Source organism: Somniosus microcephalus, unplaced genomic scaffold (genome assembly GCF_052327205.1).
Source record: "Somniosus microcephalus isolate GS21.2 unplaced genomic scaffold, FLI_Smic_1.0 scaffold481, whole genome shotgun sequence".
NCBI lineage: Eukaryota > Metazoa > Chordata > Chondrichthyes > Squaliformes > Somniosidae > Somniosus > Somniosus microcephalus.
In genome coordinates, this window is record NW_028225668.1 from 56,832 (window position 1) to 71,401 (window position 14,570).

The 14,570-nt window shown below is 48.8% G+C and overlaps 1 protein-coding gene across 1 annotated transcript in view; it reads left to right on the forward strand.

Annotated features, from left to right (window-relative positions):
- LOC147081737 (carbamoyl-phosphate synthase [ammonia], mitochondrial-like) overlaps positions 1 to 14,570 on the forward strand; it is a 195,295-nt gene that overhangs the window by 53,438 nt on the left and 127,287 nt on the right. Inside the window, exon 16 of the mRNA XM_085980733.1 lies at positions 477 to 605. Within this exon, the coding sequence (XP_085836859.1) occupies positions 477 to 605 (129 nt within the window). The remainder of the gene's footprint in view (positions 1 to 476; positions 606 to 14,570) is intronic.

Here is a 14,570-nt window from a genome sequence, read left to right on the forward strand (position 1 = left end):
AGTGTGTGAACGAGATTGACACCTCAGTGCAGCACTGAGGGAATGTTACATTGTTGGAGGTGCTGTCCATTGGGTGGACTGTGAAACCCACCCCTTCAGCTGAATGTTCAAGATCCCACTGCACTATTGGGGGAAATTCTCCCTCAACAACCCCACCACCACCACAGAAAAACTGGTTGTCCATCTCTCGTGGGTGTTTATGGGACTGTGCTCGGTGCAACATGGCTGCTGTGTGTGAATGCAGCTCAAAAGGTGATCTGCTGTGTGTGAAGCGGTTTGAGGCCTGATGAAGTTCAATAGCAAGAATTTCTTTCTGTGTAGGCTGCACTTATAAAGCAAACGTTGGAGTGCAACCTGTGTGTTTGTTTTTCAAGGGGTAAGGTTTGATTTTGGAGTGAGACTGATGTTTGACAAGTGGTATCTGAGGAGCGAAGGCATCCATTCCAAGCTCTACTAATGACTCCTTAAATCTACAGCTGGAGGATGCCTTCCAGGCAGCCGAGAAGATCGGATATCCTGTCATGGTGCGGGCAGCTTACGCGCTCGGTGGCCTTGGATCGGGTCTGTGCAACAACAAAGAAAAACTCAACGAAATTGCTGGAAACGTAAGTAACCTTTCCTAACCTGCATGTTGACCAATGACAGCTGTGCTGCAAGGATGTCAGTGAACGCCCTGTGGTCCAGGGTGTCTGTGTCGGTGTCGGTGAACGCCCTGTGGTCCAGGGTGTCTGTGTCGGTGAACGCCCTGTGGTCTAGGGTGTCTGTTGGTGAACGCCCTGTGGTCCAGGGTGTCGGTGTCGGTGAACGCCCTGTGGTCCAGGGTGTCTGTGTCGGTGTCGGTGAACGCCCTGTGGTCCAGGGTGTCTGTGTCGGTGAACGCCCTGTGGTCTAGGGTGTCTGTTGGTGAACGCCCTGTGGTCCAGGGTGTCGGTGTCGGTGAACGCCCTGTGGTCCAGGGTGTCTGTGTCGGTGTCGGTGAACGCCCTGTGGTCCAGGGTGTCTGTGTCGGTGAACGCCCTGTGGTCTAGGGTGTCTGTTGGTGAACGCCCTGTGGTCCAGGGTGTCGGTGTCGGTGAACGCCCTGTGGTCCAGGGTGTCTGTGTCGGTGTCGGTGAACGCCCTGTGGTCCAGGGTGTCTGTGTCGGTGAACGCCCTGTGGTATAGGGTGTCTGTTGGTGAACGCCCTGTGGTCCAGGGTGTCTGTTGGTGAACGCCCTGTGGTCCAGGGTGTCTGTGTCGGTGTCGGTGAACGCCCTGTGGTCCAGGGTGTCTGTGTCGGTGAACGCCCTGTGGTCTAGGGTGTCTGTGTCGGTGAACGCCCTGTGGTCCAGGGTGCCTGTGTTAGTGAATGCCCTGTGGTCCAGGGTGTCTGTTGGTGAACGCCCTGTGGTCCAGGGTGTTTGTGTCGGTGAACGCTCTGTGGTCCAGGGTGTCTGTGTCGGTGAACGCCCTGTGGTCCAGGGTGTCTGTGTCGGTGAACGCCCTGTGGTCCAGGGTGTCTGTTGGTGAACGCCCTGTGGTCCAGGGTGTCTGTGTCGGTGTCGGTGAACGCCCTGTGGTCCAGGGTGTCTGTGTCGGTGAACGCCCTGTGGTCTAGGGTGTCTGTTGGTGAACGCCCTGTGGTCCAGGGTGTCGGTGTCGGTGAACGCCCTGTGGTCCAGGGTGTCTGTGTCGGTGTCGGTGAACGCCCTGTGGTCCAGGGTGTCTGTGTCGGTGAACGCCCTGTGGTCTAGGGTGTCTGTTGGTGAACGCTCTGTGGTCCAGGGTGCCTGTGTTAGTGAACGCCCTGTGGTCCAGGGTGTCTGTTGGTGAACGCCCTGTGGTCCAGGGTGTTTGTGTCGGTGAACGCCCTGTGGTCCAGGGTGTCTGTGTCGGTGAACGCCCTGTGGTCCAGGGTGTCTGTTGGTGAACGCCCTGTGGTCCAGGGTGTCTGTGTCGGTGTCGGTGAACGCCCTGTGGTCTAGGGTGTCTGTTGGTGAACGCTCTGTGGTCCAGGGTGCCTGTGTCAGTGAACGCCCTGTGGTCCAGGGTGTCTGTTGGTGAACGCCCTGTGGTCCAGGGTGTCTGTGTCGGTGAACGCCCTGTGGTCCAGGGTGTCTGTGTCGGTGTCGGTGAACGCCCTGTGGTCCAGGGTGTCTGTGTCGGTGAACGCCCTGTGGTCCAGGGTGTCTGTTGGTGAACGCCCTGTGGTCCAGGGTGTCGGTGTCTGTGTCGGTGAACGCCCTGTGGTCCAGGGTGTCTGTGTCGGTGAACGCCCTGTGGTCCAGGGTGTCGGTGTCTGTGTCGGTGAACGCTCTGTGGTCCAGGGTGTCTGTGTCTGTGTCGGTGAACGCCCTGTGGTCCAGGGTGTCTGTGTCGGTGAACGCCCTGTGGTCCAGGGTGTCGGTGTCTGTGTCGGTGAACGCCCTGTGGTCCAGGGTGTCTGTGTCGGTGAACGCTCTGTGTTCTGACTAGCAAGAAATATAAAAACAGCAGGGTAGATAAAGGGGAACCAGTGGATGTAATATATTTGGATTTCCAAAAGGCTTTCGATAAGGTGCCACATAAAAGGTTATTATACAAGATAAGGGCTCATGGTGTTGGTGGTAATGTATTAGCATGGATAGAGGATCGGTTAACAGACAGAAAACAGAGTCGGGATAAACGGGTCTTTTTCAGGTTGGCTGGCTGTAACTAGTGGGGTGCTGCAAGGATCAGTGCTGGGGCCTCAGCTATTTACAATCTATATTAATGACCTAGATGATGTATAATATATCCAAGTTTGCTGACGATACAAAGCTAAGTGGGACAGTAAGCTGTGAGGAGAACACCGAGTTTGCAAAGGGATATAGATAGACTAAGTGGCCCCGATTTTCTGCCAGCTGTCGGGCGGGTTTTCAGGCGGGCGGGGGCCGAAAATCGCAGAAATAGGGGGTCGCGACCCCCCCCCCCCCCCCCCCCCCCCGGCCTGATTCCCCGCCCCGTCTGACTTTCGGACCGCCGTTTCTTTGTGACCCGAATCAGTCCCGCCCGCCGCTGGCGGGACTGGCCGTCGGGACCCTAATCAGCAATTATTGGCATATTTAATGCCATTTTAAGGGGCCCTTGCTATTTTCAAGGGATCCCCACGCTAAACACGCCTGCGGGGAACCCTGCTGATGAAACCTGGCGTGCAGCATCCCGGCTTGCTTGCTATCAGCTGCTGGTCATTTGGGAAAGCTGAGATTTAAACGGAGAGCATTTGTATGTTGAAGGACCTTGTTGTTGCAGGCTTGGGGCTACTTGTTCATGGCTTAGGCACAGCTGTGGAAGGTTGGAGCCTCACACACTTCTCCAATGTGAGCTCCTGGGAAGCCCCTCTTGCCACCCTCACTCAGCACTTCCTCAGCGGAGGTATCTACCAGAAGCATGGGACGCCTTTTTCTCCTTCCCTTCTTGCCATTAGAGGATCTCCAGCAGCAGCAGCAGAACCAGGATCAGCAACAGGAGCACCAGGCTGCTGCTCACTCACCTGAAGCTGCACAGGTCAGAAGGGGCCAGCGCTTGGAAGTGGCTTGAGAGCACCTTGCTACACATTAGGGGGCCATGGGGACCCGTTTCTGCACTGGCAGTCCTACTCGGAAGGACTTCCACGAAGGTCTGGTTTCTCTGTGCAATAGATGCCCATCGCTCCTCAAGAGATGTCATTCTCTTATGAGCACTCACCATGTTTTCCGTACCCTGGCAACTTCTCTCCTCCATGGAGGTTGCCAACCTTTCCATGGTGATGCGTTCATGCGCCAATGACTCCACAAAGGCTCTGCTCATGGTCGCTATGGACTCCTCCATTCGCTCCACACTCGCAGCGACCCTGGAGACAAAACCTGCCAGAGACTCCTGCATCTGTGCATGGAGATCCATCACCTCTTCTCTTGCGGATGGACCCAGAGGCAGAGGGTCGACATGCAGCGCAGCTGAGCTGGCAGAGCCCTGCGCCCTCCGACGAGGACTCTCCACTGCTGTCCCTGTCTCCAGAATCTGCTGAGGCTCACTTGTGAGCTGTGAAACACCGGGTGACAACACTACTCTATGTCCCGAAGGTCCCCCCGAGGTGTGAGTGCTGGTGCTGGGTGCGCTTACTTCTGCTGATGCTGCGCCCTCAGAGGTTGGAGCTTGCTCTGAGGAGTCTGGCTGCACAGCCTCTTCCTCCTCCACAGTGAGGATGGGGGCTCTGGATGGTACTGTGGGGGAGTAAAGGAAGGAGTTAGAGATGTAACTGGTGACTCCCAGCGACTTAGCATCTGCTGACACCTGCATCCATGCAGCATTGCTCTGTGGGAGGCCTCTTCCTCCCTGACCTAGGGAAGAGGACCTCCCTGTGGGCCCTAACCCCATCCAATAATGCCTGCAGTGAAGCCTCGTCGAATTTGGAGGCAGCTCGGGGTCTGGCACTGGCCACAGCTGCTGCAGGCTCCTCTGCCATCCTGCATGGTTCGTTTGGAAGCCGATGCAGTGCTTGCTGTGGACCTTGAAAGCACCACGAATGATGACATCATACTGTGGGGCTTTCTGACTGGAAATTGACAATTAGCAAGGCTGCCCACACGCTGGGAATGAATTGGCCACTTGAGGGAAAATTGCATGCAGCTGGCTGACCCATTTTTTTTTCAGGTCGGAACCCCACATTCGGGGAACCCGCCCATTTCCCACACGATCCACAAAATCGGGCCCAGTGAGTGGGCAGTAAGGTGGCAGATGGAGTATAATGTAGGAAAATGTGAGGTTATTCACTTTGGTAGGAGGAACAGAAAAACAAAATATTTTTTAAATGGTGAGAAACTTTTAAATGTTGGTGTTCAGAGATTTGGGTGTCCTCGTGTAAGAAAGCTAGCATGCAGGTGCAGCAAGTAATAAGGAAGGCAAATGGCATGTTGACCTTTATTGCAAGGGGGTTGGAGTATAAGAGTAAGGAAGTCTTACTACAATTGTACAGGGCCTTGGTGAGACCACACCCGGAGTACTGCGCACAGTTTTGGTCTCCTTATCTAAGGAAGGATATACTTGCCTTGGAGGCGGTGCAACGAAGATTCACTAGATTGATTCCTGGGATGAGAGGGCTGTCCTATGGGAAGTGATTGTGTAGATTGGGCCTATACTCTGTGGAGTTCAGAAGAATGAGAGGTGATCTCATCGAAACATACAAGATTCTGAAGGGGATTGACAGGGTAGATGCTGAGAGGTTGTTTCCCCTGGCTGGAGTGTCTAGAACTAGGGGGCAAAGTCTCAGGATAAGGGGTCAGCCATTTAAAACTGAGATGAGGAGGAATTTCTTCACTCAGGGTTGTGAATCTTTGGAATTCTCTGCCCCAGAGGGCTGTGAATGTTGAGTCTTTGAATATATTCAAGGCTGAGATCGATAGATTTTTGGACTCTAGGAGCTAGATTTTCGGGCAGCCGTCAGGCGGGGTTTCAGGCGTGTGTGGGGGAAGCGGGGGGGGAAATCCCGAATTTGGGGGTCCATAGAAACATAGAAGATAGGAGCAGGAGTAGGCCATTCGGCCCTTCAAGCCTGCTCCGCCATTCAATGAGATCATGGCTGATCATCCAAATTCAGTAACCCGTTCCTGCCTTCTCCCCATATCCCTTGATCCCTTTAGCCTTAAGAAATATATCCAACTCTTTTTTGAATATATTTAATGAACTGGCCTCCACCGCCCTCTGGCAGAGAATTTCACAGGTTCACCACTCTCTGGGTGAAGAAGTTCCTCCTCATTTCAGTCCTAAATGGCTTACCCCTTATCCTTAAACTATGACCCCTGGTTCTGGACTCCCCGGCCATCAGAAACATCCTTCCTGCATCTAGTCTGTCCAGACCTGACAGAATTTTATAGGCTTCGATGAGATCCCCTCTCAATCTTCTAAACTCCAGTGAGTATAAGCCCAATCGACACAATCTCTCCTCATACGTCATTCCTGCCATCCCAGGTATCAGCCTGGTGAATCTTCGCTGCACTCCCTCCATGGCAAGAACGTCCTTCCTCAGGTAAGGTGACCAAAACTGCACACAATACTCAAGGTGTGGTCTCACCAAGGCCCTGTACAACTGTAGCAAGACATCCTTGTTCCTGTACTCGAACCCTCTTGCTACGAAGGCCAACATACCATTTGCCTTCTTAACCGCCTGCTGCACCTGCATGCTTACCTTCAGCGACTGGTGCACAATAACACCCAGGTCTCTTTGCACTTCCCCTTCTCCCAATCTATTGCCATTCAAATAATAATCTGCCTTCCTGTTTTTGCCACCAAAGTGGATAACCTCACATTTATCCACATTATAGTGCATTTGCCATGTTTCTGCCCAATCACCCAACCTGTCCAAATCGTACTGGAGTTTCACGACATCCTCCTCACAGCTTACCCACCCACCCAGCTTTGTGTCGTCTGCAAATTTGGAGATATTACATCCAATTCCCTCGTCCAGATCATTAATATATATTGTGAACAGCTGGGGTCCTAGGACCGATCCTTGCGGTACCCCACTAGTCACTGCCTGCCACTCGGAAAACGACCCGTTTATTCCAACTCTTTGCTTTCTGTCCGCCAACCAGTTCTCTATCCAAGTCAATACCTTGCCCCCAATCCCATGTGCCTTAATTTTGCACGCTAATCTCTTATGCGGGACCTTACCGAAAGCCTTCTGAAAGTCCAAATATACCACATCCACTGGTTCTCCCTTATCTATTTTACCAGTTACATCCTCAAAAAATTCCAGTAGATTAGTCAAGCACGATTTACCTTTTGTAAATCCATGTTGACTTTGTCCGATCCTGTCGCTGCTTTCCAAGTGCTCTGCTATTACACCTTTTATAATGGACTCTAGCATTTTCCCCACTACTGATGTCAGGCTTACCGGTCTATAATTACCCGCTTTTTCTCTACCACCTTTTTTGAATAGTGGGGTAACATTAGCTACCCTCCAATCCATGGGTACTGTTCCAGAATCTATCGAGTTCTGGAAGATGACCAGCAATGCATCTACTATTTCTAGGGCCACTTCCTTAAGTACCCTGGGATGTCGATTATCAGGCCCTGGGGATTCATCGGCCTTCAGTCCCATCAATTTTCCTAACACCATTTCCCTACAAATACTGATTTCTTTCAGTTCCACCCTTTCATCAGACCCTATGTTCCCCGGCATCTCTGGGAGGTTATTTGTGTCCTCCTTTGTGAAGACAGAACCAAAATATGTATTTAGTTGGTCTGCCATTTCTTTGTTCCCCATTATAAATTCCCCTGATTCTGACTGCAAGGGACCTACGCTTGACTTCACCAATCTTTTTCTCTTCACATATCTATAAATGCTTTTACAGTCAGTTTTTATGTTCCCTGCAAGCTTACTCTCATATTCTATTTTCTCTTTCTTAATTAATCCCTTTGTCCTCCTTTGTTGAATCCTAAACTGCTCCCAATCCTCAGGATTATTGCTTTTTCTGGCCAATTTATATGTCCTCTCCTTGGATCTTATGCTATCCCTAATTTCCCTTGTTAGCCACGGTTGAGTCACCTTTTGTTTTATTTTTATGCCAAACTGGGATGAACAAATTCTGTAGCTCATCCATTCGGTCTTTGAATGTTTGCCATTGCCTATCCACCATCACCCCTTTGAGTGCCATTCCCCAATCAATCCTACCCAACTCGCTCCTCAGACCATCGTAGTTTCCTTTATTTAAATTGAGGACCCTAGTCTCTGAGTCAACTACTTTATTCTCCATCTTAATGAAGAATTCGATGATGTTATGATCGCTCCGACCCAAGGGGCCTCGTACAACAAGATTGCTAATTAATCCTTTGTCGTTACATAATACCCAGTCTAAGATGACCTGATCTCTGGTTGGTTCCTCGACATCAGCACGGTGGCATAATGGTTAGCACTGTTGCCTCACAGCACCAGGGACCCGGGTTCAAATCCGGCCTCGGGCGACTGTCTGTGTGGAGTTTGCACATTCTCCCCGTGTTTGCGTGGGTTTCCTCCGGGTGCTCCGGTTTCCTCCCACAGTCCAAAGATGTGCGGGTTAGGTTGATTGGCTATGATAAATTGACCCTTAGTGTTAGGGGGATTAAATACATGGAGTTACGGGGATAGGGTGGGATATGCGTTGGTGTAGGGGTTACGGGGATCGGGTGGGATATGCGTCGGTGCAGGCTCGATGGGCCGAAATGGCCTCGATCTGCACTGTGGTTTCTGTGATTTCTGTGATCTTGGTCCAGGAAACCATCCCGTAAACACTCCAGGAATTCCTCCTCCACAGTATTGTTACTAATTTGGTTGGCCCAATCTATATGTAGATTAAAGTCACCCATGATGACTGCTGTGCCCTTATTGCACGCTTCTTTAATTTCCCTTTCAATGCCATCCCCAACCTCCGCCTTACTGTTTGGAGGTCTATATACCACTCCCACTAACGTTTTTTCCCCTTAGTATTCCTCAATTCTACCCATACAGATTCCACATCATCAGAGCTAATATCCTTCATTACAATAGTGTTAATCCCTTCTTTAACCAGTAATGCTACCCCACCTCCCTTTCCTTTTTGCCTATCTTTCCTGAATATCGAATACCCCTGGATATTGAGTTCCCAGTCTTGGCCATCTTTGAGCCACGTTTCCGTAATCCCAACCAAATCATTTTTGTTTACCTCTATTTGCGCAGCCAATTCATCCACCTTATTACAAATGCTCCTCGCATTAAGACACAAAGCCTTCAGGCTTGTTTTTTTAACGCTCTTAGACCTATTAGAATTATTATTTACTGTGGCCATGTTTGATTTAAACCGTTGATTTCTCTGACTGCCACTTTTGTTTTTCTCCTTCCTATCTTTTGCTTTTATCCTTGTTTCCCGCCACCATCCTGCCCAAAACCCCGGCCCACGTAAGTTTCAGGGGCGGCGGGTACCCGCCCCACACTGGGACCTGCCGAAACCAGGCGGGAAGGGATTAGTGCCAATTATCTCCCTGTTAACAGGTACAGGAAACTTTGTGTTATCCGGAGGCTAAATGTCCAGCAAGCTCGAGCCACCGGCAAAAATCAGGAGCCGTTTTTTTTCTTTTCGTTGCTTTTTTTTTTTCCCCAGTCAGGCACTGCAAGCTCTGTAGCTATAGCAACAGCTTCAGCTAGAGATGCTTGCAGCTGCAGCCGACTGTTTAGAAGCTGTTGCTAAGCAACAGTGTTTGTTGTCAGATACGGAGATGAAAACCTCCGTATGCTTCAACATTAGAGCTGGAGTGTCCGGCAGTTTTGAGGGAACGGCAACAGCTCAGTCCTGTCGGTGCCGGATAGCACAAAGTTTCCTGTAGTTAACAGGCAGTTTTTAGCCTAATCCCTATTTTGAGGGGTTTCGTGTGGGTTTCCCGACGGCTCCAAACCACGCCAGGTTGGAGCGGCGGGCCGTCGGGTTGAAGGAGTTGGAGGGGTCGCGATGTCGGCGCTCAGGTGAATGATGGGTGCATGAGTGTAAAGGTAAGTGTGTTTGGTGTGTCTAAACTGTGTAAAGAACTTTAACTTACCTTAACAGCCTTTCTTCCTGTAGCCGTCGGGAGCTGCATCACTCACCCGGCACTTAAAACTGAATGGCTGCGATCTGTGAAAAGTGACAGCCTTCAGCTTTGAGTGTCGGTGAGAGTTCTAAATGAGTCTGTGCAGAATGACACATGTCAGAACTCAGAGTGTCAGTGTTTCACAGCTTCAAACAGCTGTGAGACACTGATATTTCATCTGTCAAGATCTCTTGACAGATGAAATTGGAGTCTGTGACGTCACCTGTTGCCGGGTGGCCCTTAATTGGCCTGCTGAGCTCGCTGGGCGGGCTCAACAAGGTCAATCAAGGGACAATCACGCGGGTTGGCCGGACGTCTAAGTAGGCGGGTCAAAAACCTGAAAGGGGAAGTCCCGCCGCCTTCCCGACAGGTTCGGCAAAACCTACCCCTAGGGGAATCAAGGGATATGGAGATAGTGCAGGAAAGTGGAGTTGAGGTCGATGATCAGCCATGATCTTATTGAATGGCGGAGCAGGCTCGAGGGGCCGAATCGCCAACTCCTGCTCTTATTTCTTATGTTTTTTGTTCTGACAGTTTTTGACTGGGTGTTTCCGCCTGCGTTCAACCTGAATGGTCTGTCCATCATCACCCCTGTTTATTAGTAAATTGGTTTCAAGGTGGTGCAACTTGTTAGCAATACTTGACTGTTGTAGAATCACAGGACAGCGGAGCTTTTATAAAACTAACTTCAATTTGTCGCATGGTGACCATTTGCATTGGCGTCAATTTCAAAGTTGCCGGTTATAGTGTCATTCGCGCATCATTTCCTTTGGGCAGAGACAGCTGTGTTTACTCACTCCTGCCAACTCATGTGATTTGAAGAACTTTTTTTACTGGCCTAAATGTATTTTTTATTATTCAATCTGATACCCTCCAAAAAGCAATTCTTTCACCAATTAAGTTTAGCCTTTGTTACTTTACATTGTGCTCTGCAAATCCTAGCTGGCGTTTACTACATAATTAAAACAATGGGCTGTTTCTTTGATTAAGTTGTCTGCTGCAAACACTTAACGGCAGCTTTCGAGTCAGAAGTAGAAAGCTCTGGCAACACCCAGTCAGAGACTTTAAACATCCTTCAGGTGTCCTAATGACACATTCCTTACACCTGTCCTAATATTCTCTGCTGGCCCTTTGAGCTCAGCAGTGTTCTTTACACTTGCAATGCCATCTTATTAAAAGTCTTATTTTGGGTGCTCACCTGCCAGAACGCCTGTTAAACGTTATAGCGGACAAATCGCATATAGCAGGCTAATCGTATTGGCACGAACATTCCCCTTACAAGCGATGGGGACTGTATTTTAATTTGTCTATTGTATTACATTATTGCTTCCATTGAGGTTGATAGGATTCCACAAATAGAAATCGGCGGCATTTCAGCTAATTGTGCCTGATTTGCTTTCATACTTCAAAGAGCAAATATTGTAACATAGAAGATAGGAGTAGGTCATTCGGCCCCCTCGAGCCTGTTCCGCCATTTAATGAGATCATGGCTGATCATCCAAATTCAGTACCCCGTCCCTGCTTTCTCCCCATATCCCTTGATCCCTTTAGCTGTAAGAAATATATCTAACTCCTTCTTGAATATATTTAATAAGTTGGCCTCATCTGCCTCTGTGGTAGAGAATTCCACAGGTTCACCACTCTCTGGGTGAAGAAATTCCTCCTCATCTCTGTCCTAAATGGCCTACCCCTTATCCTTAGACTGTGAACATTGGTTCTGGACTCCCCCGCCATCGGGAACATCCTTCCTGCATCTAGTCTGTCAAGTCCTGTTAGAATTTTATAAGTTTCAATGAGATCCCCTCTCATTCTTCTAAACTCTAGTGAATATAAGCCTAATCGACACAATCTCTCTTCATACGTCATTCTGCCATCCCAGGTATCAGTCTGGTGAATCTTCGCTGTACTCCCTCCATGGCAAGAACATCCTTCCTCAGATAAGGCGACCAAAACTGCACACAATACTCAAGGTGTGGTCTCACCAAGGCCCTGTACAACTGCAGCAAGACATCCTTGCTCCTGTACTCAAATCCTCTCGCTATGAAGGCCAACATACCATTTGCCGCCTTAACCGCCTGCTGCACCTGCATGCTTACCTTCAGCGTCTGGTGCACAAGGACACCCAGGTCTCGTTGCACTTCCCCTTTTCCCAATCTATTGCCGTTCAGATAATAATCTGTCTTCCTGTTTTTGCCACCAAAGTGGATAACCTCGCATTTATCCATGTTATACTGCATCTACCATGCATCTGCCCAATCACCCAACCTGTCCAAATCATACTTGAGTTTCTCAGCATCCTCCTCACAGCACACACGCCCACCCAGCTTTGTGTCGTCTGCAAACTTGGAGATATTACATCTAGTTCCCTCGTCTAGATTATTAATATATATTGTGAATAGCTGGGGTCCTAGCACCAATCCCTGCGGTACCCCATTAGTCACTGCCTGCCACTCGGAAAAATACCCGTTTATTCCAAATCTTTGCTTCCTGTCTGCCAACCAGTTCTCTGTCCAAGTCAGTACCTTACCCCCAATCCCATGTGCTTTAACTTTGCACGCCAATCTCTTATGCGGGACCTTATCGAAAGCCTTCTGAAAGTCCAAATACATCACGTCCACTGGTTCTCCCTTATCTATTCTACCAGTTACATCCTCAAAAAATACCAGTAGATTAGTCAAGCATGATTTACCTTTTGTAAATCCATGTTGACTTTGTTCGATCCTGTCACTGTTTTCCAAGTGCTCTGCTATTACATCTTTTATAATGGACTCTAGCATTTTCCCCACTACCAATGTCTGGCTTATCGGTCTATAATTCCCCGTTTTCTCTCTACCACCTTTTTTAAATAGTGGGGTTACATTAGCTACCCTCCAATCCATAGGAACTATTCCAGAGTCTATAGAATTTTGGAAGATGACCAGCAATGCATCTACTATTTCTAGGGCCACTTCCTTAAGTACTCCAGGATGTAGATTATCAGGCCCTGGGGATTTATCGGCCTTTAATCCCGTCAATTTCCCTAACACCATTTCCCAACAAATACTGATCTCATTCAATTCCTCCCTCTCATTAGACCCTATGTTCCCTGACATCTCTGGGAGGTTATTTGTGTCCTCCTTTGTGAAGACAGAACCAAAGTATGTATTTAATTGGTCTGCCATTTCTTTGTTCCCCATTATAAATTCCTCCGATTGTGACTGAAAGGGACCTATGCTTGACTTCACCAATCTTGTTCTCTTCACATATCTATAGAAGATTTTACAGTCAGTTTTTATGTTCCCTGAAAGCTTACTCTCATTCTATTTCCCCCCTCTTAATTAATCCCTTTGTCCTCCTTTGCTGAATCTTAAACAGCTCCCAATTCTCAAGTTTGCTGGTTTTTCTGGCCAATTTATATGTCATCTCCTTGGATCTTATGCTATCCCTAATTTCCCTTGTTAGCCACGGTTGAGTCACCTTTTTTGTTTTATTTTTATGCCAAACAGGGATGAACAAATTCTGTAGTTCATCCATGCGATCTTTAAATGTTTGCCATTGCCTGTCCACCGTCAACCCTTTAAGTAATGTTCCCCAATCCATCCTAGCCAACTCGCGCCTCATACCATTGTCGTTTCCTTTATTTAAATGCAGGACCCGAGTCTCTGAGTCAACTACTTCACTCTCCATCTTAACGAAGAATTATCATCGCTCTTCCCCAAGGGGCCTCGCACAACAACATTGCTAATTAATACTTTCTCATTACATAATACCCAGTCTAAGATGGCCTGACCTCTAGTTGGTTCCTCGACATATTGGTCCAGGAAACCATCCTGTACGCTCTAGGAATTCCTCCTCCACAGTATTGTTACTAATTTGGTTAGCCCAATCTATATGTAGATTAAAGTCACGCATGATAACTGCTGTGCCCTTATTGCACGCGTTTCTAATTTCCCATTTAATGCCATCCCCAACCTCAGCATTACTGTTTGGGGGTCTGTATACAACTCCCACTAACGTTTTCTGCCCCTTGGTATTTCTCAGCTCTACCCATACAGATTCCACATCATCAGAGCTAATATCCTTCCTTATTATTGTGTTAATCTCCTCTTTAACCAGCAATGCTACCCCACCTCCTTTTCCTTTTTGCCTGTCCTTCCTGAATATTGAATACCCCTGGATGTTGAATTCCCAGCCTTGGTCACCCTGAAGCCATGTCTCCGTAATTCCAATTACATCATATCCGTTTACATCTATTTGCGCAGCTAATTCATCCACCTTATTACGAATGCTCCTCACATTAAGACACAAAGCCTTCAGGCTTGTTTTTTTAACACTCTTGGTCCTTTTAGAATTATTATTTACTGTAGCCCTGTTTGATTTACACCCTTGATTTCTCGGCCTTCCACTTTTGCTTTTCTCCTTCCTGACTTTTGTTATCCTTGCTTCCCTTTCCTCTGTCTCCCTGCACAGGTTCCCAACCCCTGCCATTTTAGTTTAAACCCTGCCCAACACTCTCCCTAGGACATCGGTCCCGGTCCTGCCCAGGTGCAAACCGTCCAGTTTGTACTGGTCCCACCTCCCCCAGTACCAGTTCCAACGTCCCAGGAATTTGAATCCCTCCCCCTTGCACCATTCCTCTAGCCACATATTCATCTGAAATATCCTTCTATTTCTACTCTGACTAGCACGTGGCACTGGTAGCAATCCTGAGATTACTACCTTTTGAGGTCCTATTTTTAAATTTACCTCCTAACTCCCTATATTCAGCTGTTAGGACCTATATCGTTGGTACCTATATGCACCACGACAACTAGTTGTTCACCCTCCCCCTCCAGATTGCCCTGCAGCCGCCCCGAGACATCCTTGACCCTTGCACCAGGGAGGCAACATACCATCCTGGAGTCTCGTTTGCGGCCACCGAAACGCCCATCTATTCCCCTTACAATAGAATCCCCTATCACTATAGCTCTCCCACTCTTTTTCTCCCGTCCTGTGCAGCAGAACCACCCATGGTGCCAGGAAGTTGGCTGCTGCTGCTT